This window comes from Vigna unguiculata, chromosome 3 (genome assembly GCF_004118075.2).
Source record: "Vigna unguiculata cultivar IT97K-499-35 chromosome 3, ASM411807v1, whole genome shotgun sequence".
Classification (NCBI taxonomy): Eukaryota; Viridiplantae; Streptophyta; class Magnoliopsida; order Fabales; family Fabaceae; genus Vigna; species Vigna unguiculata.
The window spans coordinates 27,641,635-27,668,231 of record NC_040281.1 but is presented as its reverse complement, the minus strand read 5'-3'; the positions used below and the strand labels follow the sequence as shown (position 1 = coordinate 27,668,231).

The 26,597-nt window shown below is 35.8% G+C and overlaps 2 protein-coding genes across 2 annotated transcripts; one reads left to right on the top strand and one right to left on the bottom strand.

Annotated features, from left to right (window-relative positions):
• Positions 1 to 280: 280 nt before the first annotated feature.
• On the top strand, positions 281 to 21,389 carry LOC114177234 (protein NAP1). Its single transcript, XM_028062504.1, has 24 exons — positions 281 to 478; positions 1,030 to 1,464; positions 1,553 to 1,627; positions 2,949 to 3,029; positions 4,208 to 4,288; positions 4,413 to 4,495; positions 6,627 to 6,711; positions 6,940 to 7,065; positions 7,161 to 7,268; positions 8,417 to 8,461; positions 8,537 to 8,679; positions 9,417 to 9,549; positions 10,120 to 10,230; positions 13,089 to 13,167; positions 13,492 to 13,685; positions 15,784 to 15,929; positions 16,298 to 16,379; positions 16,521 to 16,631; positions 17,215 to 17,340; positions 17,403 to 17,542; positions 17,628 to 17,724; positions 19,262 to 20,253; positions 20,485 to 20,697; positions 20,891 to 21,389. Exons 2-24 carry the CDS (start codon positions 1,045 to 1,047, stop codon positions 21,387 to 21,389), a joined length of 4,170 nt encoding a protein of 1,389 aa, XP_027918305.1. The 5' UTR covers positions 281 to 478; positions 1,030 to 1,044.
• A 1,069-nt stretch (positions 21,390 to 22,458) lies between these two features.
• Positions 22,459 to 26,300, bottom strand: LOC114179231 (DNA-directed RNA polymerases II, IV and V subunit 3-like). The gene is made up of 3 exons (XM_028065494.1): positions 25,699 to 26,300; positions 25,133 to 25,370; positions 22,459 to 23,120 (listed from the first exon to the last, which is right to left on the bottom strand). The coding sequence occupies exons 1-3, from the start codon at positions 26,142 to 26,144 to the stop codon at positions 22,848 to 22,850; spliced, it is 957 nt and encodes a 318-aa protein (XP_027921295.1). The 5' UTR covers positions 26,145 to 26,300; the 3' UTR covers positions 22,459 to 22,847.
• Between the last annotated feature and the right edge of the window lie 297 nt (positions 26,301 to 26,597).

The following is a 26,597-nucleotide window of genomic DNA, read 5'->3' as shown; positions in this document are numbered from 1 at the left end:
TTTGAGATAAACTAGTTTTAATTTATAATAAAATTAACTCTCTATTTTTATTTTCTTTATATAGGTTTGCTGTGACACATATGCAGGTATGTATTTTGAAGAATATACGGAGAGAGTAAGGACGCGGAGCATACGTCGAAGCACGTCGTGAAGAAGTGAAAGCGAAGAAATAGGAATAAGAACTAATCTGAAAAAGAAAAGAAAAACGGCGGATCTTGCTTTTGGTATTTAAATAAAACTAAAACTTCAATTATTTATAATTAGAAAATAAGGAAGGAAAGGAAGGTAACACTAATATATCCACGCTGAAAGTGCAGCCAGCTCCCGCACTTGCATTGCATTGCCACCACACCACTCTCATCTCGCATTTCATAATTCATATTCAATTCTATTCCAATTTGAACGAACCACACACTCTCAGATCTGACACTATCTCCTTCTTCAACGCTTTTCTCTTTCTTCTCTCTCTGCTTCGACTGTGAGCTTCTTTCTTTGTCTTGCTTTGAATTTCGTTCAGTGCAAAGAAGTGCTTCTTCTGTTTTTCGTTGTGCAGTTTTACTCAATGTCAGATTTGGTGCTACATTTGCTTTTTTATTTTTTTGTTACTGTCACTTAGCTCATCACCGCTAAAAGTGGAATTAGGTTTTAGCTCTCTTTTAATAGCTCGCTTAAACTGCAAATTCACGCTTACAATTCGTTACTTATCTTGACCAAGGACTCGTGTGCGCGCGGAAATTGACTGTGTTGTTGATTGTTAGCTCATTCTTTCGTTTTTTTTTTTGTTTTTTTTAATATATGTTAGGGAGCTGAATACCTGTGTTATTGTTTTTGAAGATTTTAGGTTTGGAGTTGAGAATATTTGTTAGAGGTTATTTTTGTGGTAATCAAGTTGAACTTGGAGTGGTTTTACTTGAATACGAAAATTGAAATATAATGGAATTGTGATAGTAAAGTTAGGGAAGCTCGAGAGATTAGTTGGTGGTGGTTAATTTATACACGAGCTTGATTTGTGGAAAACTTGATATGCAGACTGCTTATTTGTTCATGGCAAAGTCGAGGCAAAAGTTATCAAACCAGGATTCTTCATTATCACCTACTGCTGGAAGATCAAGGGACTGGGATGGGCCATCGAGATGGACGGATTACCTTGGAAGGGAAATGACTTCTCCGTTGTCGTCGAGTAGCTCTAGGAATACATATCATGATGGGCAGTCTCAGGGCACAACTCCATCCCAATCACACAAGGGTATCAACATGCAGTGGGTTGTCCAACTCACTGAGGTTGCCGAAGGTTTAATGGCTAAGATGTATAGGTTAAATCAACTTTTGGATTATCCAGATCCACTCAACCATGTATTTTCAGAAGGATTTTGGAAAGCTGGTGTGTTCCCCAACCATCCTAGAATCTGTGTCCTGCTCTCTAAGAAATTCCCGGAACACTTCAGCAAATTGCAACTTGAACGTGTAAGAAGTGATGTCTGATATTCTTTATATTTTGAATGTTGATGATGGCCTCTGCTAATTTCATCATTTGGGAAGAAAATGGATGCAGATAGATAAGACTGCTTGGGACTCATTGCAAGATAACGCGGAGCTTCATTTACAGAGCCTGGAACCGTGGGTGCAGGTAATATTGTGATACTTTTGTTTATTAGCATGTGTTTCCCTTTATACAACTTTTATGGGTTTTTGTCCCTATAGTTTTAAAAGTGTTGGTTTTAGTCTCTATTGTCGGTCTTTGTTACAGAAACACTAATGGGCCTAATGGTCATAATGCTATCTCTACCTCTAAACCTATCTTTACTTCTTTCTCTTCTTTCCTTGTCAACATGTTCTAACACTTTGAACATCACAGCTGTAAGCTTCAAGAAAAAGTGGGGCATTTGCAAAGACAATATAAAATCACACGTCACAAGTCACTAACTATTGGATTTGGGAGATTAGGTGAATGATGACACAAATAATGTCTTAGATTCATGTAGTTGGACCATTCAGTTAAATGCAAATTGATTGGAAAAGAACGTGTTTGAATTAAGTGAGACCTAACTTTAGTTTGAGGTCCACTCTATTTGACATGTAGATTATGGTAAAAGATACTTAAGATTAATTTTATCTTATAATACTACAATACTAGACTTGTGCGGTTAGTCAAGATGAAACCCCTTTATGATTGGAGAATAGCCTAGCACAACAATACACAAGTTATTGCATCCAAGTTTTATCTAGCATATTAATAAGGAAAAGAAAGTGAGAAAAATAGGGTGTTGATACCCCTTACTTCTCATGGAGTTTAGAGTAATAGTTTTGTCCTTGCAAATATCTCAGTTTTTTATTTTTAGTCCCTGTAATTATAGTTTTATTTTGCAAATATATAATGTTTTACTTTCAGTCCCGAATTGTTTTTGGGGACACAGACTCTAACAACGTTTATATGCACTAAAACCAGAAAACACTATTATTACGGGAATAAAAAAAATATTTAATTTTAACTTAGTGTCTTAATATTCTAACTGTTCTGGTTTCATTAACACAAACAAGGATTTGCAACATTGGTGCACTATGCATCAAGACAATTTACATTGACATTGATGAAGAGAACATAGAAGTTGTTTAGAAAAAGGTCAATTTCGTCTTTATTTTGTGCTTTGCATTTATTGTTTTATTTGATCATTCTATCTTTTATGTGCTCTTGCATTTAGCCTTTGTATGCACATCATCGGAAAAATGTAAGTTATATAAATATGGAGCTGCTTCTGCATTCTCCTGCTATCACTGGCCTTAATGAGATGTTATTCGTTTCACTATCGTCGTGATTTATGATTTTATTCAACAATTCTTTTGAATGGTGCTTTTTATGTCATCTAGTCTTGGTTGTTTACGCCATATCTTTGAGATTTTCAATTCATGTTACCTGAACTGATAAAGTAATGATTCTTTTGTGTGTGCAGCTACTTCTTGATTTGATGGTGTTTCGTGAACAAGCTTTGCGACTTATATTGGACCTAAGCAGTACAGTAATTACCTTGTTGGTGAGTCTGAATATTGTTGCAAGGATCTCAAAAGTGGCTTTTACAAATAACATTATATGATATCTGCCTATCCCTCTCTCTATGTGAGTTTTGAGTGCAAAAGCTTTCGTCATCGATGAATACTAGGGCTAATGATAGGGATTTGGATGTTGTGGGGTTGTCTAAGTTCTACATTGAGTAGTATGGAAAGTTAGGTGGAGTATTTAAGTGTTTCGCTCTCCCTTTTTCAAACTTTTAAGGACTACCCATGGAAGGTTTTGACCAACAAAGAAGTTGAGTTAAGTATGCCAAAGTGAGTCAACTCAGTTCACAGAATTGACTCACTATGAGTTTAGCTAAATATGGGTCAACTCAATTTGGCTCACTTTATGGTAGGCCAAAGAGATTGCAACGATACCACGGGTTAGTGGCTTAGCTGTGTTGATTTACTTAAGCATGTTTTGTTCTCCAACTTATTTATATATTTATTATAGTTCAATTAATGTGGGTTGGCTCAACTTACCTATCTACAATCAAGATGATTTGTCATGGGTTGACTCACCTGACCTATTTATCTCAGTTTGAGTTGAGCAAGGGGATTCAAAATTCATCTAGGAATGAGTTACGAATCAACCCACCTCTAAACCAACTCAAACTTGTTTAACGCATTAGTTAAGTTAGCCATTGATTTTGACCCACTTTTAAAAAAAAATTCTTTTCAACCCAACATGACTCGAATCTGTGGTGAGCTATGTTGGCTCATAGGTTTGAACCCATTTTGACACCAGTAAATGTCATTGAGTGAAGTGTTGTAGAGTGAGTAGGTGAGGCGTGAGGTATTTTTGAATGTCTAGGTCTCACGTCAAGTAGTTTTAGATGATTGGTGAAGTATTAAGTGTTTCATCACCCCTTCCTTAACTATATTTTGAGGTTGAGTTATCCCTAGGGCTTGTGTGCTTATCAGTTGGTAGGATAAAAGAATGGCGTCTCATCAAATTTCTCGAAAAGTCTTTCAACGTCTATGAAATGAATAGGAAATGAGGCATCATGAGTTTATCTTTGCCCCTTTTTAGCTTATTCATTTAAAATCATTGCTTCCTTCAAATGGTTTTAATATATGTTGTAATGTTAGAAATCAACTAATATATAATAAGTTAGTAATTTGTGTATATCTCTAATAACTTCACAGTGTTTTGCAGCCCCATCAGAATTCTCTTATACTACATGCATTTATGGATCTTTTCTGTTCCTTTGTGCGGGTTAACCTTTTCTCTGAGAAGGCAAGTTATTTTGCCCTCAAATTTCTTGATTTTTTTACTTATGAGAAGCTTTTATGTTATTGAACTGGTTTTTTTGGTCAACTATATATGAGAGTAATTATCTAAACCAATTCTCTCATAGCAGATGCCAAGGAAAATGTTGCTACAAACCTATAACCTTCTACATGCAATGTCAAGAAATGAGCGAGATTGTGACTTTTATCATCGGTAGGAAATTTTTAAAAGTTTTCTTGAATTATTGTATATTTCTTGTAAATAATAGTAGATAGGGATGGATGTTTACTTGCACATATGGACCTATCATATTCTATAATTGAACTTTTAAGAAAATTTATCCACTTTTCTTTCATTAATAGAGATGCCTAAAAAATGTTTATAGCCATTTGCTATATGCAATTATGTACAGTTGGCTTGTGGTTAGGGATGACAAATAAACCTGTACTCGTGGATATTGTTTGAACCCATCCCAATGGTGACGGATAATACTAGGATTGACCAGACATAGGTATGGGTAATACTTGACTTATAAACTGGGTATATTTGCCTTGTCCGGTTTTAAATTCCTTAGACACCCTTAGTTTATTTGGTACCCTATTTGTAGATTTATGTAATTATAAGCAGCCAATTCCCAACTTTCTCACTCTTTCTACTTTGGGGGAATTCTAACTCCCCTTGAGAACTACTCTGAGTGTCCACCAATTGTTCTGGAGTCACTTAAAAAATATAGTCTTTAGAAAGCGTGGGAGGCAGCTTTTGTGAAGATGTTGCTGGTTGTACTGCTGGCTTAAGTAAAGATACATGAAAGGATGAGAGTACAAATATGTTCGGGAGCTACAACTTGTACGCAACTTGGCCAATGTGTTCCACAATTTGGTAGGGTCTGTAAAGTCTTGGACTGAGCTTTTTGTTAGGCCTTCCAGCTAAGGATCTAAGTCGGCTGTAATTTCAAGAAAACCCAATCTCCTACTTGATAAACCACATCAAGCCTGTGTTTATTAGTTTGTACCTGATTCTGATCTTGTTCCTTTCACAGATTTATTTGTCTTCAATTCCTTCAATAAAATCTCTTTGTATTTGCAACCAATTCACACTTCCCCTCTAGATGGATAGTGGTTACCTTCAAAAGTAAAGGAGGATCACACCCATGGAGTTCTTTAAAAGGAGTCATGTTGGTGGAGGCCCTTTGGTTTGTGTTAAACCAGAATTAAGCCCATGGTAATCAATTTGGCCATTGCTTAGACTGAGATCTTGTCATACAACGTAAGTAACCAAGGGTGCGTGTAGCACCAAATGTCTGTTTTTTCTTTCTGTTATTTCATATTGCCGTCGTGTAGGAGAAAATTTTGATTGATATAAAATGTCATGTGAGGACTAGAACAAATAAAGTTTAGAAGAGAAGTACTCTATGGCATTATCACTCCTAAAAATTTTAATTACTTTTCCAAACTGATTCTTGATTTGTTTGACAAAGGACAGGAAAATAGATAAAAGTTCAGGTTGATCTTTCATTAAGTATACCCAAATACATTTAGAAAATTCATAAAAGTTGTAAGAAAATATCTAAAACCAAAAGATGTTACATGGTTTGGAATCAAAGATTTGAATGAATGGTAGTAAAAACTTAGTTTCATGTTACTTTAGTTTGCTTGAGAAAAAAGACCTAAACATGTTTTCTTAATTGACATGACTCATAGCCTAACACTTTGATTTCTTAAGACTTGGAACCGGAAGTTTCAATTTCAACAGATTTGGATAACCCAACTGCTCATGAACGTGCTTTTGAGACAAAACAACATCTCTAGATACAAATGGCTGCATTTCAAAATTGCAGAGACCTTGAGACACGTCTTCTTCTCCAATCATCTGACCCATACTATGTTCCTGAATGAGAAAAGAATTACATTAATGTTATTGAGCAATTTAAAGACGTGGTCAACTTACTCAAAGGGATATAAGGTTGAAAGGACAATCAGTGATAAATAAAATAGAATTTATATTCAATGAAGGAGAAAGGGAAATCAAACCAATTCCTCTGAAGCAATTTTGCATCCATCAGCCTGCATTTGGCATTTTGAGGCCCAGTTGAAAATACAATTCCTATCTATACTCAGTCCATTATACAAGAAATAAATCATGAACTGATAATAATTGAGGGGTTAAATTGGCAAAAGTAATCCCTTGGGGGTGGACTTGATAAAGAATAATGAAATGAATGTTATACCAGTTTTGATATGAAGTTCTTTAATTTATTTTTTCCTTTCCCATTTCACCCATTTTTTTTATAGCAAATAAATGGTCATTATTTTAGTTGTAATATGTTTCTTTCTCTACTTTACAGTTTGGTTCAGTTCATTGACTCTTATGATCCACCCCTGAAAGGCTTACAGGAAGACCTAAATTTTGTGAGCCCTCGTATTGGAGAGGTTAATTTCATCCTTTCCTAAAATCAATATTATACACATAATTGTCAAGTGCATATGGTAAACAAGACGATTATGTTTTCTGGTCTTCTAACTAATTATTTTCTGTGATTCTGTCTTTGCATGATTAAGTTTAATTTATTTTCTCCGGCCTTTGTACATTTTTTAGGAGCTGCATTTTGTGAGGTTGACTTGGGTCCAAATTATAAAATTTTGATATCTTTTTTCCAGGTGTTGGAAGCTGTGGGTCCTATTATATTTCTATCAACAGATACAAGGAAACTTAGAAATGAGGGATTTTTAAGTCCATATCATCCTCGGTATCCAGACATACTCACAAATTCTGCTCATCCTCTGGTAATGTAAATTTTTGTTGGTGAACCATATTGATATCGACTTCTAAATTGATAAATTTAATTACACTAATGCTCTCTTTTCATTCAACTCTGCAGAGAGCACAAGATCTAGCAAATGTAACTGCATATCGAGAATGGGTTCTATTTGGGTATCTAGTCTGCCCTGATGAACTGCGTCGTGTGACTAGCATTGATATTGCTTTGGTATACTTCATGCTTTACCTACATTGCAGAGTTTCTATTTGATTTTGCAACATGCGGTGTACTGAATTGTTTGCTTTTACTGGGGCAAAACACCTCCATGTTTATATAATTATTGAGATTTGAACGGATGACCTTGTAAACAAGAAAGCCTTATTGCAATGTTAGATGTGCCCAACCATGTACGTTAATATTAAGCAGATGATGATTTGCAAAATGGACCCATCTGAACCATCTGTGGTCCTATTTCTGTTGCCGTTATGATCTCTTTATCCATGTAGTATTGATACTGAAGTCTGAATAATATAATGTGGAGGTAGTTAGGAATATTGAATGAAGAACAAAGTCTCAGTTCTGTACTCAAAGTAAGAGTAGTCTGAAGGGGTAATAAGAATGTCTATCCTTTAGAGAGACTCTGGTCTCTCCTAACTGTCTAGCAATTCTCAGCCTCAAATGACTTAATTCTCTTGCCCTCTCGGGACATTTAGGAAATCTCTCAATTAACTATAACAAACCCTCCTAATTAATTCCAACTAACTTTTGTTTACTATTGGCCTTAGTTTTCTTCTGGTCCATTACTTCTCTACTTAAAATAGACCTGCTTAATTTTAGGTCTTCTAACAATACTGCAAGCCAAAACTTTCACCTTGGCCTCAAGGTGAAAATCAGGAAAAGCAGATTGCAAGGTAGTGAGCAAGTTCCAGGCATTCTCACAGTCTGGTAACCTTTTCCTCTTGACTTGCAATTGCATTGCACATACAACATTTATTGTATTTGAAGATCCTGGGGTTACTGCTAATTCCCAGTCCTTAGATAGCTTGGTTGGTAAAGGCTGAGGTTATGCAACTCTTGGAACAGCCTTCCTTAAAAGACACTTGAAAAACATTGTGTTCTCTTCTGCGGTCAGGCAATTGTGGAAGGATATTTGATAAGAATGGTATAGAGTATTTCATCTGTGCTTTTATTAGATAATATCGATTTACTGTTATTTGGTGTTAAGTTAACTTCTTGGTAAGCCATGCAAAGGGTCTTCACTTACTCATAATCATCCAAATGTTGTCACAATTACAATAAGGTTTTATACTGAAGTAGTGTGGGTTTCAGTTATTTTAAGTTTGCTTCCTTAGTTCTGTTTGGCTTTGGTATTTCAGGTTGTATTGAAGGAGAATTTAGTCCTCACATTATTCAGAGATGAGGTAATTTATTCTCATTCACTTTGGAATAGTGCCCTTAGCTACAGTAGTTGACAATATATGTAAATGAATACGCAGTACATACTTCTGCATGAGGATTACCAGTTGTACGTTCTTCCTCGAATATTGGAGTCTAAGAAGATGGCAAAATCTGGGCGCACAAAGCAAAAGGAGGCAGATTTGGAGTATAATGTTGCAAAACAGGTTGAAAAAATGATAAGGTACACACAAAATTCCTGTTTAAATTTATTGTGTCAGAGGGAATGAGATATCAAGGTAGTCAAATTTTGTGAGTTGTCCATGACTCCATGATTATTCCAGGTTACTTTTTTCAGTGTTTGGTGACTGAATTCTAAGTTGTTTTAGAATAAGTCTGAAAACAGTTATGCATTCTAAAGGCTTGGTAGTTCCTGATTATTGTCCAGTTATTGGACATGCCTTGATTATTTGATGCACTTGAAATTTAATATAATAGAAGGGAGCATATTTTGTGGTATCACTAAATTCTTTGCCATTTTGATAATTGCTTCGCGTAAGAATTTGATGAAAATTTCCATTTTTCGGTTCTTGGATTGCTTATTTTGTTGTTAGGATTAGGGAAGTTTAAGATTTCGCACTTGGGTGTTTCATTTTACGGGATTCAATGGTTTTTGTAGCCTCTATAGATTTGGATGTGCTTTTATTTTTGAAATTTGGCAAGAAGTGGTTCACTTAAAAGGACCGAACTAAATGATGGTCTTCTAAATTCAAGGAGACATATAAAGAATAAAATATTTGTCTATTTTTTATGGAAAACTTTCTGTGTTGTTATTTGTTATGTGAAATCACTCTTGCCTCTACTTTTTTATATGGATATTTGTTATTCTTTTCTGGGTGTTTTCCTGTCATTTTCTAAGGTTGATGCATCCTCACTATTACAACTGACAGTGCAAATTGTAAAACTGTTTGACTTTTCCAGTGAAGTGCATGAGCAAGCAATATTCTCTTGTGATGCTATTCATCGTGAAAGGAGAATTTTATTGAAACAAGAGATTGGGAGAATGGTGCTGTTTTTTACTGATCAGCCCAGTCTGTTGGCCCCCAACATTCAGGTGTCTTTCTTTTGGCATTTTGAAGCATGAAAAAATCTGGTGTCTTTGACACTTGTTGCTTAAGCTTTTGGTATTGTTTTGCTTGTAATTTTTCTTGAGTCGATTTTAAGCAAGTGCATATTATTACATCTATTTTATGGATTCATATCATTAAGAGTATAAATCGTTAGAAAAATTACTAAAAGTAGCTATAGAAAAATATTTATAGTTACTCAACCAGTTAAAAGGAGTGGTTATTATGGAACAACTTAATTACTTATCAACCCAGTGGATAATATTTTCTAATATGGTCTACAAGTAATTTTTATGTGTAGTTTCTAGCTGGTTGGCATGCATATGTAGACACTTGAAAGTTAGTGTTAGGCTAACCGGCTTTTTTATATACATTTCTAGACTTGTATTTGGTGGACTGGTATCTTAAATTTAAATTAAATTCATGTCCAGGGAATTTAATCATATTACTGTACTTGTCTTTAGCTTTGTAAATAGCTAGGTAATTTTGATTTAGTATTTCATGTATCTTAACCTTCTTAAACCAATCTGTTTGAGATGATTTTATATTTGATGCAGATGGTGTTTTCTGCCTTGGCTTTAGCTCAATGTGAAGTGATATGGTATTTCCAACATGTAGGAGTTGCATCATCAAGATCTAAAACTACTCGAGTGGTACCAGTGGACATAGTAAGCTTTTATTTCTTATTCTTTTATTGCCTTCCTTTTAATCAAACTAATGCTCTTTTCTATGCAAATTACAAAACACGAGGCGTCTAAAATTATTAGAATTGGAATCAAGTCTAACTTAATCTCAAAAGCTAGCATAAGGGAGAGGTGTCAATTTAACCCATGGCACGTGGGCCAGCCCTAACCCACCCTTGAATAAGGGGGACCAAAAGAAGCCCCACCCCCAAAACCTTATAAAGTGGGTTAGGGTGAAGGCCCAAAGTGGGTTTGATCCCACTACAGGACTTCAATTAACTCTTTAAAACAATACCTTCAGCCTAGGTTAAAGGTTGAGGTGAGTCGTCTCGGCTTAAAGCTTGACCCAAGTCCACCCAAACCAAAATTTGAGCCGAGTCGACTCGAACTGAAGGTTGAATCAACTCAGCCCGGGGAAAAGTTATAGCTCGAAGTTTGAGACGGGCTGAGAAAGGTAGGAGGTCGAGACGCGGCCTGGACCAAAGGTCAAAATGGGTCACCTAGGTTTGAAGGTCGAGATGGGCTAGGCCAGGCTAAAGGTTGAGGTGGATCGGCCCATGCCGAAGATTGAGATTGGCGGTCCAAGCCGAAGGTTGAGGTGTGTTGGCACGTATCGAAGATCAAAATTGGTTGGTCAGGATCAAAGGTCTAGACCGATTGGGTTTGGGGCGAAGGTCGAGACGTTGAGCAGTCCGAGTGAAAAGTCAAGAAAGGTGGGTCAGACTGAAGGTCGAGATGGCTGAAGGTCGAGACAGGTCGACTTGGGGAAAGGTTGAAATTGGCCAGTCGAGGCTGAACCTTAAGATTGCCTTGTCGAGGCTGAAGATCAAGACAAGTCGGGCCAGGCCAAGGTCATGATGGGACGACCCAGGTTGAAGGTTGAGACGTGCTAGCCTAGAATAAGGATTAGGATTGGCCTTTCTGAGCTGAAGGTCGAGACAAGCGGGTCCGAGCCGAAGGTTGAGATGGGTCGATCTAGGCAAAAGGTTGTGATGGATCAGTCTGGGTTGAAGGTCCAAAAATATACTTTAAACAAATTAATATTTTTTACATGTTGAAAAGAAGGCCCATGGACTGGCCTTGGCCCATAGGGCTTTTGTCGGTATTTTGGCCTTGTGGCCTTTTCCAATTTGGGGCTTTTTGGCTTTTTGGGCTTTTTTGTTCCCAACACATGTGGTGTGTTGCCCTAGCTTTATCAAGACTATTTTTGCCATAATTGTTGCTGTTGTGAGACCTTAAATATTGATTCACCCCTCTTGTCAAAATCAGATGATGGAAATCTAGGTGAATTTTTTGTTTTGAACAGATGTGGATGAACCAAAATCAAGACTAATACCGTATTACAAACAAATTGACCCAACACTTGAAAACTTGAATTGTGACGTAAAGTGAAATATGAATTTTTTGATGATTTTGCAATGTTAGGGAACAATATATACAACCTTAAGAATAAATGCTGTTACTAGTAATTTTAGACTACAAAATAGACATATTATAGAAAATATGGGATCAAAATATTAACCTAATTTCATTAACTAAGGAAATTAAATCTATAAGAATAAGGAAAATATAGAATTATAGTAGTCCATTCTCTCAAGTAGGGGAATGGATATTTATTAGTTTGGGAGATTAAAGATATGACCAAATTCCAGTACATAAGTGGATGTGAATCTCATTTTAGAAGCTGATTTGTACAGTTAAGTTGGGCTTAAAGTTCACTTCCTAAGATGGTACTAGAGTTTATCCTGAAAAGGCTTGTAGTCATATTATGTCACTCACTATGGGGCCACTACCAAACTATCTAGAAATATCTTGTTTGATGCTAGAGATGTCTAATTCTCGACATGAGAGGGTGTATTGGAGATTTGCATTGATTAAAGATGTGACCAAATTATAGTACGTAAGTGGGTGTAAATCTCATCTTACAAGTTAATTTTGTGAGGTTAAGTTCCACTGCAATTTCACTTCCTAAGATGGTGCTGGAGTTTATCCTAACAAATTTTGTTGGGTATATCGGGACACCCATTATCGGGTCACTACCAAACTATCTACAAATATCTTGTCCCACATTAGAGATGTCCAATTCTTGACATGAGTGAGTGTATTGGAGATCTTATTTGACTAAGAATGTGATCAAATTATAGTACATAAGTGAGTAGAAACCTTACCTTATAAGCTGATTTTGTGAGGTGAAGTTAGACTTAAAACACTTTCTAAGAATTATTTCCAACTTACATGTAAGATCTTGGAAGTTCCATATAGGAAGTCTTTCGGTCAGTACATTTTCCAACTAAAGCCAAAGTGACTCATGTAGTAACTATGAGAATATGAGAATAGTATGTAATTTTTCCTTGATGAAATGCTATTCTATCACTATCTTTTGTCCTGTCATCAAGTATAATTTTTACCTATAAAAGTTCTGAAATCCTGAGCCATTGCACAATATTCTACCTTTGTACTAGTCCTTACAATCATATTTTCTTCTCACTCTTGCATGTTACCATATTACCACCCAGACTTACCTATTGGTAAATCTCCAATGAACATCAAACTTTACATAATCTACTTCTGTACATAGTTGCATAGACAATTGTCCCTGCTTTTTGACTATCCGTCCTTGTGTGGATTGAAAAGGAGAGTAAGGGGAAAGAGTCAAATTTGATATAGGGACTTCATCATGTGAAAAATGTGATCTATTTGTCATAGACGTGTTGGTAAATAGTTTGAAAAATGCCTTAATTTGTGAGTTTATTAAAGGGGATCTTATCTCTAGTTTCCATTACCATACAGTTTGAATCTATTGATAAGGTTGTTGACTTGAAATTTCATGATCTTGTTTTCAGGATCCAAATGACCCAACAATTGGATTTCTGTTAGATGGAATGGATCATTTATGTTGTTTGGTACGCAAATACATTGCAGGTTAGATTAGCTTTATGTGTACTAACTTATCCTGCATTAGGGAATATGTACTATCTCTGATTCTTTATAAAAGAAACAAGTACGTGTATCATTTTGTCCTAACTAAAAAATATAGCCCTATTTTGAGGTATATTAATTGCTAATTTTCTTTTATACCCTAAATTTATTATGAAGTCTATTAATAAGGCATTCCTGTATTCCTATGCCAGTAGATGCATTCATTGGCCTGTTAACTAGTTGATGTTTCACTAGCATTTCTTTTCTCTTTAACTTATTTTTTAATGGATATTTTGGTTGTTAAATGTTGTTTCATTTTGAGTGCAGCAATTCGAGGTTACTCATTATCATATCTTTCATCTTGTGCTGGAAGGATCCGGTTTTTACTCGGCACCCCCGGAATGGTGGCTCTTGATATTGATGCTAGCCTGAAAGGACTTTTTCAGCAGATTGTTCACCACCTTGAAAACTTGCCCAAACCACAGGGTGAAAATATATCTGCTATCACTTGTGATCTGTCGGTATGTGGGACATCTGTACTGGCCATTTTCCAATATCTTAGTTGTGCGATGTATATGCTTTTTGGATTACAGTGCTTTACAGTTATTGATGTAAATATTCTTGCATTTAGTTATTAATTCTCAGAAACTAGGGTAGAATAAATTGATTTCATACATTTATGCAAAGAATACATCAGTCATATATAGAAGGCTGGAAAGCTAATTTAGGAAATCCAATGACAGGACTTATTTAATCAGATCCCTATGATTCAGGGATATAGCCCAATCTCTGTGATTCAGGGATATTTCCCACATTTACTTACTTGTAGTATGCTAAATAAAGAAATAGTAAATGCGGTCGGTGAAACTTTCCCTCATGCCGGTGAATTAGGTATTTTTCCATTCCTAGCTTGGAAACAATCCATTCAAAGTTGTTGCTATTCAGCCCCCTGGTTAGAAAATCTGGAAGGTTTGTCTTGTGAGGAGATATATGGAGTGAAGATCAAACCACTGTCTACTTTTTCTTTGATAAAATGCCTGCCAACTTCAATGTATATGGTTCTATCATGTTGCATTGGGTTATAGGCTATGCTAATAGTTATCAGAAAGTCTCATTGGTTCATCATGCTTTATTTCCAAGTCTGTCAAGATGGTTTTCAACTATAGCAGCTCATAGATCCTTTGTGCTGTTGCTCTAAACTCTGCTTCAGCACTAGATCTAGCTATCACACTGTTTTTTGCTCTTCCAAGTTACAAGATTCATACCAAGGAAAGTCCAATATTCCGTAGTTGACCTCTTATCCATAATTGACCCTGCCAAAATTTGTATATACTTCAAGTCCTAGGTTCCCATTCCATTGGAACAAAATTTCCTTAACTAGGGTTTCTTTCAAGTATTGCACAGTCCTTAGCTCAGTCTGCAAGTGAATCACTTCTGGTTGGTGCATGAACTAGTTGACTAGACTCACAACAAATGCAACATTAGGTCTAGTGTGAATCAAATAAGAGTTTGCCAACTAATTTTTGGTACATTTCCTTGTCAATTGCTGTATCTTCTACATTTCCCAACTTCAGATTTGGATCAATTGGTCTTGTTAGAATACGTATTAAGTATAGGTAGTTAGTAGTTGTGTTGGAAAACTGCTAATTATGCTGTACCTATGAGCTGTTTATTTATCAGCATTAATTACATAGATATAGCCTTTTTCTTGTACCTTTTGGTGTTCTTGATGTAATTTTCTTCTATAAATAAATAACAAAGATTAGCCGAGAGATAATCAATTTCTTAAGCTCTTTTTATCATATTTTCAGTCTTAAGTGGTGTACTTCCAGGCTTGTATGCTATCTTACATTTCTTTCAGCAAATCAGTAATGTATTTATGTTGGGATATGAAAATATCCTCTTTAAAATAGGCCACTTCAATCCCCTAAAAATTCTTTAATTTTCTCAAGGTTTTAGTTTCAAATTCCTTAGCTAGATGTTGGCCTAATAGTTGTTGCTCCTCTTCATCATCACTTCTCATTGTAATATCATCCACATGCACCAGGAACATTGTTGTAACATTACTCCCCCTGACTCAATATATTTAACAAAAAGATGTGGTCTACTTGACTTTGTGTGAAGCCTAAACCTATGATAACTCTAGTAAATCTTCAAACGATGCTCATGGTGATTGTTTCAATCAATTCAATGTCCTTTTTAACTTGTAATCAGTGTCAACATCTTAGCTGCTAAGCTTGCCTTGTACCTTACAATAGAACTATCAGCCTTGTATTTTAGTATATACCCATTTGCATAATATTGGTTTTGTTCCATTTGGTAGAGTAACCAATTTCCAAGCAATAATCATAACCAAGTTGCCACTTGGCACTTTTGTAGAATTATTCCATTCTGTATATTTTGTGCATATCATTTGCTTAATTCATTGGTATCGTAGAGAAGAATAGTTGAAATTCATGCTAGAGTGCCAATGCATGTAAAGTTTGTATAGCCCTTTTAGTGATAGAACCTTAATTTCTAGTTTTTTTTTTTTTTTTTGTCATTTCTTCTTTATTTTCTAGTTACGCACAACCTAATGTTTTAGAGCATACACTTAACACTTACTAGTACTATTTTCAGGATTTTCGAAAGGATTGGCTATCAATTTTATTGATAGTCACATCTTCACGTTCATCTATAAACATTAGGCATTTGGAGAAAGCTACAGTTTCCACTGGCAAAGAAGGATTATTGTCAGAAGGGAATGCTGCTTACAATTGGTCCAGGTTTGAATCCACAACTTACTACATCATTCTGATACTTATTTGAGTTATTCATTAATCAAATGATTAGCCTGAATCTTTAAAATCCTCTTTCTCCCCCTTCCCCGCCCCATTTATAAATAACATAAAAAAGAGAGAAAATGAGATTTACAATGGTAGAGTCAAAATCATCACCTTTTGTGTAAGATTGTATGATTTTACAATCATGAGTGTTGGCTGTGTTGCAAGCACAACATCAATAAGTATTGTGATTTGCCATGGCAGCTGTGCAAAATTGTGGGTTGTGATGTCTCCATGACAATTTCTTTATATATAATATATTAAAAAAACTTGAAGAGATAATTATGGCATTGTGGTTCTATTTTATGCAGATGTGTAGATGAATTGGAATCCGTACTTTCAAAGCATGGTAGTCTTAGGAGGTTGTATTTCTACCACCAACACCTGACAGCTGTGAGTGCCCTTATTCCACGCAAACCTTATTGATTTTTTCAATTTCTATAGAATGATTCCTAGTTAGTATGCTAAGACGTTGTATGGATTTAAGTTGTGATTTTATTTTCCATTTTAATCCAAACTGTATTCCTATAATAGGTTTTTAGAAACACCATGTTTGGTCCAGAAGGGCGTCCTCAACACTGCTGTGCATGGCTTGGGATTGCTAGTAGTTTTCCCGAGTGTGCATCTCCGATTGTTCCAGAAGAGGTAAAAACAATTCCTTGCCAGCAGTTTTACTTGAACCGTCAAGTAATGACCAAAAATTAGTGAGCCGTTACTAACACATTTTGATGGAGGCTCGGAGTTACATTTTTCTTCTTTTAATGTGGTATTTTGTTGCTTTCTTTTTGTTAGTTGAATAATTCATCTTCAAATATTCCAAATATTTACTGAATGCAATCTTTTATTTTCATTAATACTTTTTTTGAATGAAAAAACTTATTATTACGGAAGTAAAGAGTTAATGTTGCTTATGGATCTGTTAAAAGTGGACGATTCACATATATAAGGCTTCATACAATTTCTGAATAAGGAATTCTAATGTTCTGTTCGAAGCTACATAGTCATTGTGGATTGTGATTTCACTGGAAATCTGTATTTTTCTTATATCATCATTAGTCAAAAAGTATAAATAATGTCATTACCTTTGAAAAATGAAATCTCATATTGACTTAATAGTCATATGAACTTCCGTTTCCTACTTCCTGATTGATCATTAGGTGTTATATGTGATGATAGCTAGAAATGGAAATGTTGAACAAATGTGGTGTCTTAATTTTGCTGCAAGCAGGTTACAAAAATTGGAAGGGATGCTGTTCTTTATGTTGAATCTCTGATTGAATCTATCATGGGAGGATTGGAAGGATTAATAAATATTCTTGACTCTGAAGGAGGATTTGGTGCCTTAGAGAATCAGGTAAATACTTTTAGCTAACGAGTTACCTCTATTTCTAAGAACTAACCTTTGGATTTCATCAGCTTCTTCCAGAACAAGCAGCTTCATATCTGAATCAGACGGCAAGAGTTTCCATTCCATCATATAAATCTCCGAAAGGAACAGCTGGTTTTCCTTTACCTGGCCATGAGAGTTTTCCTGAAAATAATGGTTCTATCAAAATGTATGTCATAATAATCCTGTCCTAAATATGTATTAATAACTACATAAGTATATTCTTTTAATTTGTCTACTGTTTTTAATGACAGGTTAGAAGCTGCAATGCAGAGGCTGACCAATTTGTGCTCAGTTTTAAACGATATGGAGCCTATATGTGTTTTAAACCATGTCTTTGTGCTGAGAGAGGTTAGGGATGGTTTTTTCTTTTCCTCCTCTTTTTTCTTCATGAAATTTATTTATCTATTGTGAAGAGTCAATAGTGCCATATTTCAACAAAATTTGGCCAATAAATCTATGCTTGAATGGGTATCGACTTTCAGCTCTTTTGAAGAAACTGTGTATAGCATGGTCAAGTGTAAATTAACTAGCAGTAAAATATGTCATTATTGATATGCAAATCCAGGAAAAGGACTGTAAAACAGTAAAAATATGATAAAGATATTTGTGTAATAGAATGGAGAGAAATAGGAATAAGTGAGTCTTTTGTTAATGGAAAATGGAAATGCGCATTATTTTTTTGGATATTGTATTAGATATGGAAACATACAACTATTAAGAGTTGCTTTCCTAGCTAGTTTTATTGCTTAATGGCAAGGTTTCTGAATAATGGAGGTTTATAAGAAAGCATGCATAATGGTTGTAAAAGATGTTTTAAAGTAAGCATAAGAAAGAGGTATTTCTTTTTTGAAAAATAAAATTATGGAAAAGCCCTGCTTAAGTATCTGAATTTAATCTTATCTCATTTTCATTAGATTTACTTAAAAATTCTTCTTTGTGAAATCTCATAACTCTAGTGCAATTTTCGTGAGTTGTTCCTTGTTGATATATTGATTTTGGTAAATGATGTTCAGGAATATCTTTTATCTGCCTCTCTTACACCTAGGGATCGAGCTTTGAAATTTTGTCCTACAGTGGTTGCCATCAAGGAAGAACAGTAGGGGAATAGTGAGGTCAAGAACCGTGGATAATGCAACTTTAGGTCTAGAACCCTACAGAGAGTTTTAGATGTAAAAGTATTGTTAAAATGATAGCTAAATCTGCTTACTAAAGTTCTGTTGGAACTCTTGTTAATAGAAGTTTAAGCCAAGAGCCCTAGAAATCTGCTATCCAAGTCATATATCTAGATTGTAGTAGTATTATCAAATAAATAATTGTCCGTAGGCATCACACTACAATGATAATGATTGAACATTGGTTGGAGTTAGATCTAATATGGGGTAGAATTTGGGTAGGCATAGATTGTGTTAGATCCTCATGGAGAAGCTCTTATGTGTAAAAGGTTAAATTTGAAGGTATCTGTATCTCTATTATTCAATATGAACTAAACTCTGAGCTCTTATTTGAGTTAGGCCAACCAGGTTCACGGGTTGAAACCGTTCCAACTTAGATGCCTGCTTTAAGGGTCAAAGTGAGTATATTCAGCAATAAGAAAGTTAAAGGATTAGATTTGTAGATATCCATGATCTCTTACCCCAGTGTTAACATTTATAAAATTGTAAGTTATTCATTACTCATCAATGGTTATCAATGCTGCACTTTACTCTTGAAGTGCACCCCTCCATTTAGAGGGTCCAGTTGCATCATTAGTCACTTGTTCAAGTAACAATGATGCATGAAACCCAAGTCTTATATGCATCCGCTTCCACTCCACCGAATTTTACTGTTTCTTAACCATACGTTGTTCATTCTGTCCTTATTTTAACCCATCAATCTGTTTGTGCAGTACATGAGAGAATGCATTCTTGGCAACTTCAGAAGAAGATTGCTTGGTGTTCTGAAAACTGATAATGATCTTCAACGGCCTACTGTTTTGGAATCACTGATTAAGAGACATATTAGCATTGTTCATCTTGCAGAACAACACATCAGCATGGACATTACTCAGGGTATCCGGGAAGTTTTGCTTTCAGAAGCCTTTTCAGGACCAGTTTCTTCTCTGCACTTGTTTGAGAAGTCAACAGACCAACATACGGGATCAGCCACAGAAACAGTATGCAACTGGTATATCGAAAACATAATAAAGGATGTTTCAGGTGCTGGGATTTTGTTTGTTCCAATTCATAAATGCTTCAGGAGTACAAGGCCTGTCGGTGGATATTTTGCAGAATCAGTAACCGACCTCAGGGAATTACAGGCTTTTGTACGTATTTTTGGTGGATATGGAGTTGACAGGCTAGACAGAATGCTAAAAGAACACACAGCTGCTCTTTTAAATTGCATTGACACTTCACTACGCTCAAACCGAGATGTGCTAGAAGCAGTTGCTTCAAGTCTTCACGCTGGTGATAGAATTGAAAGAGAAGCCTCTGTGAAGCAAATAGTTGATCTGGAAACTGTGATTGGATTTTGTGTTCAGGCTGGCCTTGCGCTGGCTTTTGATCGGCTACTAGCTGAAGCTTCTGGTGCTATACTTGAAGAAGGTGCCCCCTTGATTCATTCATTGCTAGCTGGGGTGGTTAAGCATCTACCTGATGGAGTACCAGAAAAGGAAGAAATCAGAAGAATGAGAACAGTGGCAAATACTGTAGGTGTTGTTAATGATCACGATTCAGTTTGGGTAAGATCTATTTTGGAGGAAGTAGGAGGTGCAAGTGATGGATCATGGGGCTTGTTACCGTACTTATTTGCCACATTCATGATGTCCAATATTTGGTCCAGCACAGCATTTAATGTTGACACAGAGGGTTTTAGTAACAATATCCATTGCTTGGCAAGGTCGGTATGGTGTTTAATACTTCAGTGTTTTGTGTTGGCACGATTATAACATAAGTCCAATGCCAGTAGATTAACTTCCATACAATAATTCCATAGGGTTGTAACTGGAAATTATTGGCATAGTATTTTGACTCCATTACTTGGCAACATTTTAGAAGTCAAACTACTCATTGCCGTTAGAATATACTAATTTTGGTATCTGTCTAACCCTAATCATATGATATCGTGCAGGTGCATTTCTGCAGTGATTGCCGGAAGTGAGTTTGTTAGATTGGAACGGGAACATCAGCATCGGCAGTCTTTAAGAAATGGACATGCCAGCGAGGGAATGGATCCTGAATTATCAAGTCATATGTCAGCCGAAGCTAGTATTAAGTCCACATTGCAGTTATTTGTGAAACTCTCTGCAGATATCATACTGGATTCTTGGAGCGAAACACACAGGTAAATGTGTGTGGTGTTGCGATTTTTTTGAAACACAAATGACTGTGTATTTATATTAGGTAGGTAATGTTGCAATATACTAAAGCACAATTTCATCTGCGGTTTGGCATCAGTTCTCTGCTCTGGGAAACAGTATTCTTTGATTTTGTACTTTGCGGTTATCTTAGATGTTTTGTATTTTGGTATTGCACAGGTCTCATCTTGTAGCACAGCTTATCTTCTTAGACCAGCTTTGTGAGATTTCACCTTACCTTCCAAGAAGCTCGCTGGAAAGCCACGTTCCATATGCCATTCTCCGTTCAGTATATGGGCAATACTACGCAGATACTCAATCCACTCCGTTGGCAATACTGAACGCGTCACCCCGTCATTCACCTGCTGTATTGCTAGCACATGCTTCTCCTGTCTTAAGGCATCCTCGTGGGGACTCACCACAGTATTATGGCCATGATTCTGGATACTTCAAAGGATCATCATCGTCACATAGTCAGGAACACCTCTATGATGCTGATATTGGCAGTTTAAGAAACATGGAGAACAAGCAAAGGAACTATCGTAGTTCTGGGCCTTTGGATTACAGCGCCAGCCGTAGTAGGGTAAAATCTGTTGAAGGTTCAACTTCTGGAAGCACTGGTCCCAGTCCTCTTCCTAGGTTTGCAGTGTCTAGATCTGGTCCATTAGCATACAAGTAGTAAGTTGTTTGATATATACCAACAGAAGATGGTAAGTTATTCACCTTCTGCTAGTCATCATTTTGTCTATATCCGTAAATCATCCAGCAGGTTCGCACAAATTTTAGCAAAATGTATATCATATTAAAGAGTCCTTTTGTAGTAGCCTCCCTGCTGTTTTAGCCAGAACCAGCTGTTCATTCTATTTAATGCTCATTGCAAAATCTTGATATATCTTTCTTTCTTTAATTATGTTGGCAGAGGTCTTCTGCAGCTTGGAATGAACCAACTGTTTTTATACCAGCTGTTTTTATTGCAAAACATATAGCAAAATTTGTATTTTAGAATACAAAGATTATATTTGGAAGGTAGTCTAAAATACAAATTTTGTATTTGGGATTGCCCGAACATATTGTGCTTTCCGGAACATCTCTGGATTATAGATTCCACGACTCAAAATGAAAACCTTAAAAACTAGGGTATAATTGGCATTTGAGTTTATGTGAGTGTAAGATGAAATTATGGAAGGTAGGAAGAAACGGCCTAATATCGGTACTAGTTCCAAAAAAAAAAAGCATTTTGATTCACGTAAATTTACAAATTTGAATAGCAATTAAAATATGCATTTAACATTAAAATAAAACGTAAAGATGAATAACACTCAAGATTAATTCTTTTAAAAACGTGAAATTCCTTAAATTCTTGAAAATTCTTTTAAATGTTATCATTAGATATATTTTAAATTGTTTAAATTTTAAAAAAGAATGCATTCCCCAAAATCTTTTACAATTTTCAAGACATTAATAACGGATTTCTTTCTTGTTTCACTTGCACTCCTGTTTGTCTTTCTTCTTTCCATGAATATTGAATTCACAACTGCACAACTCATTGCTTCAACCCTTCTCACAGGAAGGTTGTCTCCACCAAGTCTTTTTATTGTGTCCAAATTACGTTATTTTTTTATGTATTCAAATTACTTCTAATATATTTAAAAGGTACTAAAAATCAACCAAGGGTGAGTTCAGAGACCGGTTTCTAGCATGTAAAAATGAAACTTCTCCGATTTCCAAGGCACCGAGCATAAAAGGAATGAAGGGAAAAGTGACATTCAATTGAAGAGGAATTCCATAATATCGAGTATATGGTAAGCTTACAGGATCCAAACAACAAAAGGACAAAAGCTTTTAAAGGACTTGGAGCTGCTTAAGCCATGCAGATTCGAGTTTTTCCTTTCCACCATTATAAACAAAATAAAGGAAGCAAGCATGGGAAGAGGATAGAACTTTTGTGTGCATGAATCTACCTAATGATAAGAGTGAAACATAACAACTATCTATGTTGTTCTTCAAGGGGGAAAATAGTAATTAGCATCTTCGACTCACCAAGTTAACACTTGCTGCAGCTATTCAGTTAAGTAAAAGAAGAAAGAAACAAGTTCAGTGAAACAAATTTGATATCCTTCTAATACAATCAACTCAGTTATCCTCCTCGCATATGTGCACCTAGCTCACCAAACTGATCATCAGCCTCCACTGTATCTTCAGATAGCCGCACAGCATCCAGCTTCTGCTTGAGAATTTCTATGGCATTTAGTACTAATTGAGAAGTTTTAATTGCTCCAGTAGATTCAACTGTGAATATGAAGCTATCTTGTCTTGCAATGATTTCCACAAGCCCAGGCTTCCCCATGGCTTCTGCTTTCTTGAGCACCTCATCATCATATGAGTATGCCTCAGCGTCAACCACCATTACCTAATAAATGCAAAAACATCACACTTGATTTTCAAAGATGGAAAAATGCAATCTTCTAATTCGATAATACAAATTATATGAAGGAAATATTCATTACAACAAAACAAATTGAACCTAAAAAAGGGTTATTAACTATTAAGTTTAAGCACCGCATATCAACATTTCAAAATAGACAAAAATATGTATAGCATAGTGGTTGACAGAATTAGCCAGATAGATCATACACTTAAGAACTCTTCAGTAGATAATGCTCCAGAATACCATACATCCACCCCTCATGAGCTGGATAGCAAATCTTGATACTAAATTGCTTTGCGGCTCAAGATTCTCTATGAAATTGATAGCTTAAAACTGAATCGGTATAAGTCCTTCACATTCATTCTAGCAATGTTTTGTTTTTCTTTTTCTTGGCACTTGAGATTATAGTTATCAATCTCAGATAATGGCCAAACCATAAAAGACTAGCATGTAGCAATAGCAGAAAGCAGGATAATGAGGAAAAATTGAAAAGTCAATCACTTACTCAATATTCATTATATATACATGTTTAGCAATAAAAAGCCACACCTGTAACGCAAAACATAGTAAACAATGTTTTAAATCACAAATTGTGGCATGTAGCAGCTGGCTCTAAAAACAGTAGCAATAGCCATGGTTGCCTTAGAAAAACATATATGCAATACCACGAAAGTCAAATACAAGTTTTCTAAATAGGAACTATCAATCATCTCCTAAATCCAAGTCGTCTTTATGATTTTCACTATTATTACATCTATGGATTTAAATTTGAAAATTAAAATCTAAAAATTAAGCCCTCCAAGAAAATGCTAATGCTCTGTTTTAGTGATTTTTGTAATCAACACATAGCACCTACTACACTAAACTGTTCTCTGACAGAAGCTCTTGTAGCAGAAAGAGGCTGCTCCACTGCTATAGAGCACTACTTAAAACACTGGTAGAAATAACAATAAAAGTCACGGAAGCACCACTTTTTTGTCTTGTTGCTTGAGATATTGCCATGGTTGTCTACTATCATGCAGGCGAGAATGGAGAACAGAACAGAGGATATGAACTGTATTAGGCATTCAGAAGAACAGAGAAAGGAGTGAAAGGTCAGTGTCCTGGAAGACCATCTGAGATGGGTGGATCAAGTCACAGAACACCGAGGAGGTCACAAAGTGGATCTCAAGAGATGATAAGCATGGGAGGGAACTCAAGATTGAGTTTATTAAACATTCTGATCAAGTAGTGCGAAGGGTGCAAATTCAATACATATTCATAATTAACAATAAAAAGTCCAGGGTGTAAAGCAAACTCATAGTAGTAAATAACAACAAAAATCAAGGAAGCACCACTCATTTGTGTTGGTCCTTACCCAACCCCCAACCTATTAAAACAACAGTGTTTAAGGGTAAAAAAGTTCACAAAACAGGAAGTTCACAAAAACATTAGTTCTCTATAAGATTTGTAAGTTCATGTATATTGGATGAACATGAAGTTCACAAAAACATTAGTTCTCTAGTGCTTATGCTCTGGAAAACATATTGCGTCTTAAGTACTGAACGTGCTTTCTGGATGCCAGTCTATAAGCCTATCCATGTTAGCTAAAAAACAAACTTGCGAATTATTTATTTTATACACAAGCAGCATCATGCATTCAAAAGCATCAAATTACTAGTGTCTATCGTTGAACACACAAAGAAAACAAACGAACTACCTCTAATTGCACTTTATTCACCACTTTAACCCAAATGGTTGAAGAGAAAGCACATAATGTTCAGGTTAAAGGATTTGCATAAACTTGCGAATTTGATCAGAAATAATCGGCATGCATATGTTATGATAAATTCAAAAAAACAATACACTAAAGTGATCAAACAAACTAGCATTTAAGCACCAAACACATAAGACATGCGAGGTAATTTTGTAGTTCTGCACAGAATATGATACGATAACAATGGTAGAAAGAGCATAACCAAATTCATAAGAGAACAAATGAGAAGAACCCAAACCTGTTGTGTTACTGGATCAATTTCAAACACACGTGTAGGGCTGCTATCAACCCATTCTCTTTTCTCCTCAAGAGTCAGTGTCTCCATCAAGTCCTCATTTATATGAATCTCTGGTTCATACATGAAAGTGACAGTTGCAGCAGGTGACCACTTGGCATGATCTTTGCCAATCCCCTTCCTAGCTATCGCTCTCAGCCTCAGCTCTTGTCCTCGCCTCAGCTTCACAATGATAACCCCCCTGAATCCACGCAATTCAAAACGAAGAATATCCATATGAAAAAACTAAATACCCAGTTGAAAACGAAGAATGCCAATTCAGAAATAAACACATGAGAAATAGAAAACCCATACAGCAAAACCAAATATCCAGCTGAAAACGAAGAACACCCATTTGAAAACCCCAAATACCCATTTGAAATCAATTGAGAACATTTCAAAAATTCAAATACCCAGTTGAAAACGAAGAACGCCACTTTGAAAAAACCAAATACCTAGTTGAAATCAACAAAGACCTATTTAAAAATCAAGGGTTTAAAACCAAAAATAAAATGAAGAAAAGCACGCACCTGCTCTCGGAAGAATCGGAGGAAGCAGGGTCAGAGAAATCGACGGGAACGACGGAGGGGTCGGAACTGTAAAGGTCTTTGCTGGAGACATCGAGGGTTTGGTCAGTCATACACTTAACCCTAAGGTGAAACTCCACGGAGCAGAATTCACACTGGCCGTCGCCGTCACACGCGTCGCAGTCACGTGAGAAGCGCATGGACATGGCTCGCTCACTCGTGAGCGGAATGAGTCCGAGTCTGTGCGCTATGAACTCGTCGTTCAGTACCGACGAATTCACCTCTATCTCCACCAGATCAATCGCGATCGTCGGCACCTCCGCGATCATCACGCGCCGCAGCGCGTTCGCGATACTCGCATCCGTATCCCGGAGCTCGAACTTGGCATAATCATCCTTCAGCTCGCGGATTTTCACCCTCGGCATGCGCGCATACGATGCACCCTCCATCGCCTCACACTCTCTCTGCTCTTCCTCTTTCAGACAACTCTGAAAAATGTAAAAACCCTTTTCAAAACCCAAACTTTTTAGTTTATGTTCTTACTACAGGGCTAGCATCGTCATAAGCAATGGATAACTACTTTTATTTTTCTAAATTATATTATCAAAATTAAGATGAAAAAGATGTGAAATCATTTCTATCTACTTTAAAAAAAAATGTTTTTTTAATATTTTGAATTAACTAAAAAAATCATTTACATAATATAGCTTTTGGAATAATTTATTTTAAGTACAAAAAAACTATCCATTTATTTTATTTTTTTGAAAAATATTTGTTTTCTTAATTTGATATTATTACTTTAATTTTAATATTAGTTTAAATAATAACTAACTGAGTTGGTGAATTATATGTATGTTCATGTTTGTTTGGCTTAATTCTTAACATGGTGGTCTACTTTCATT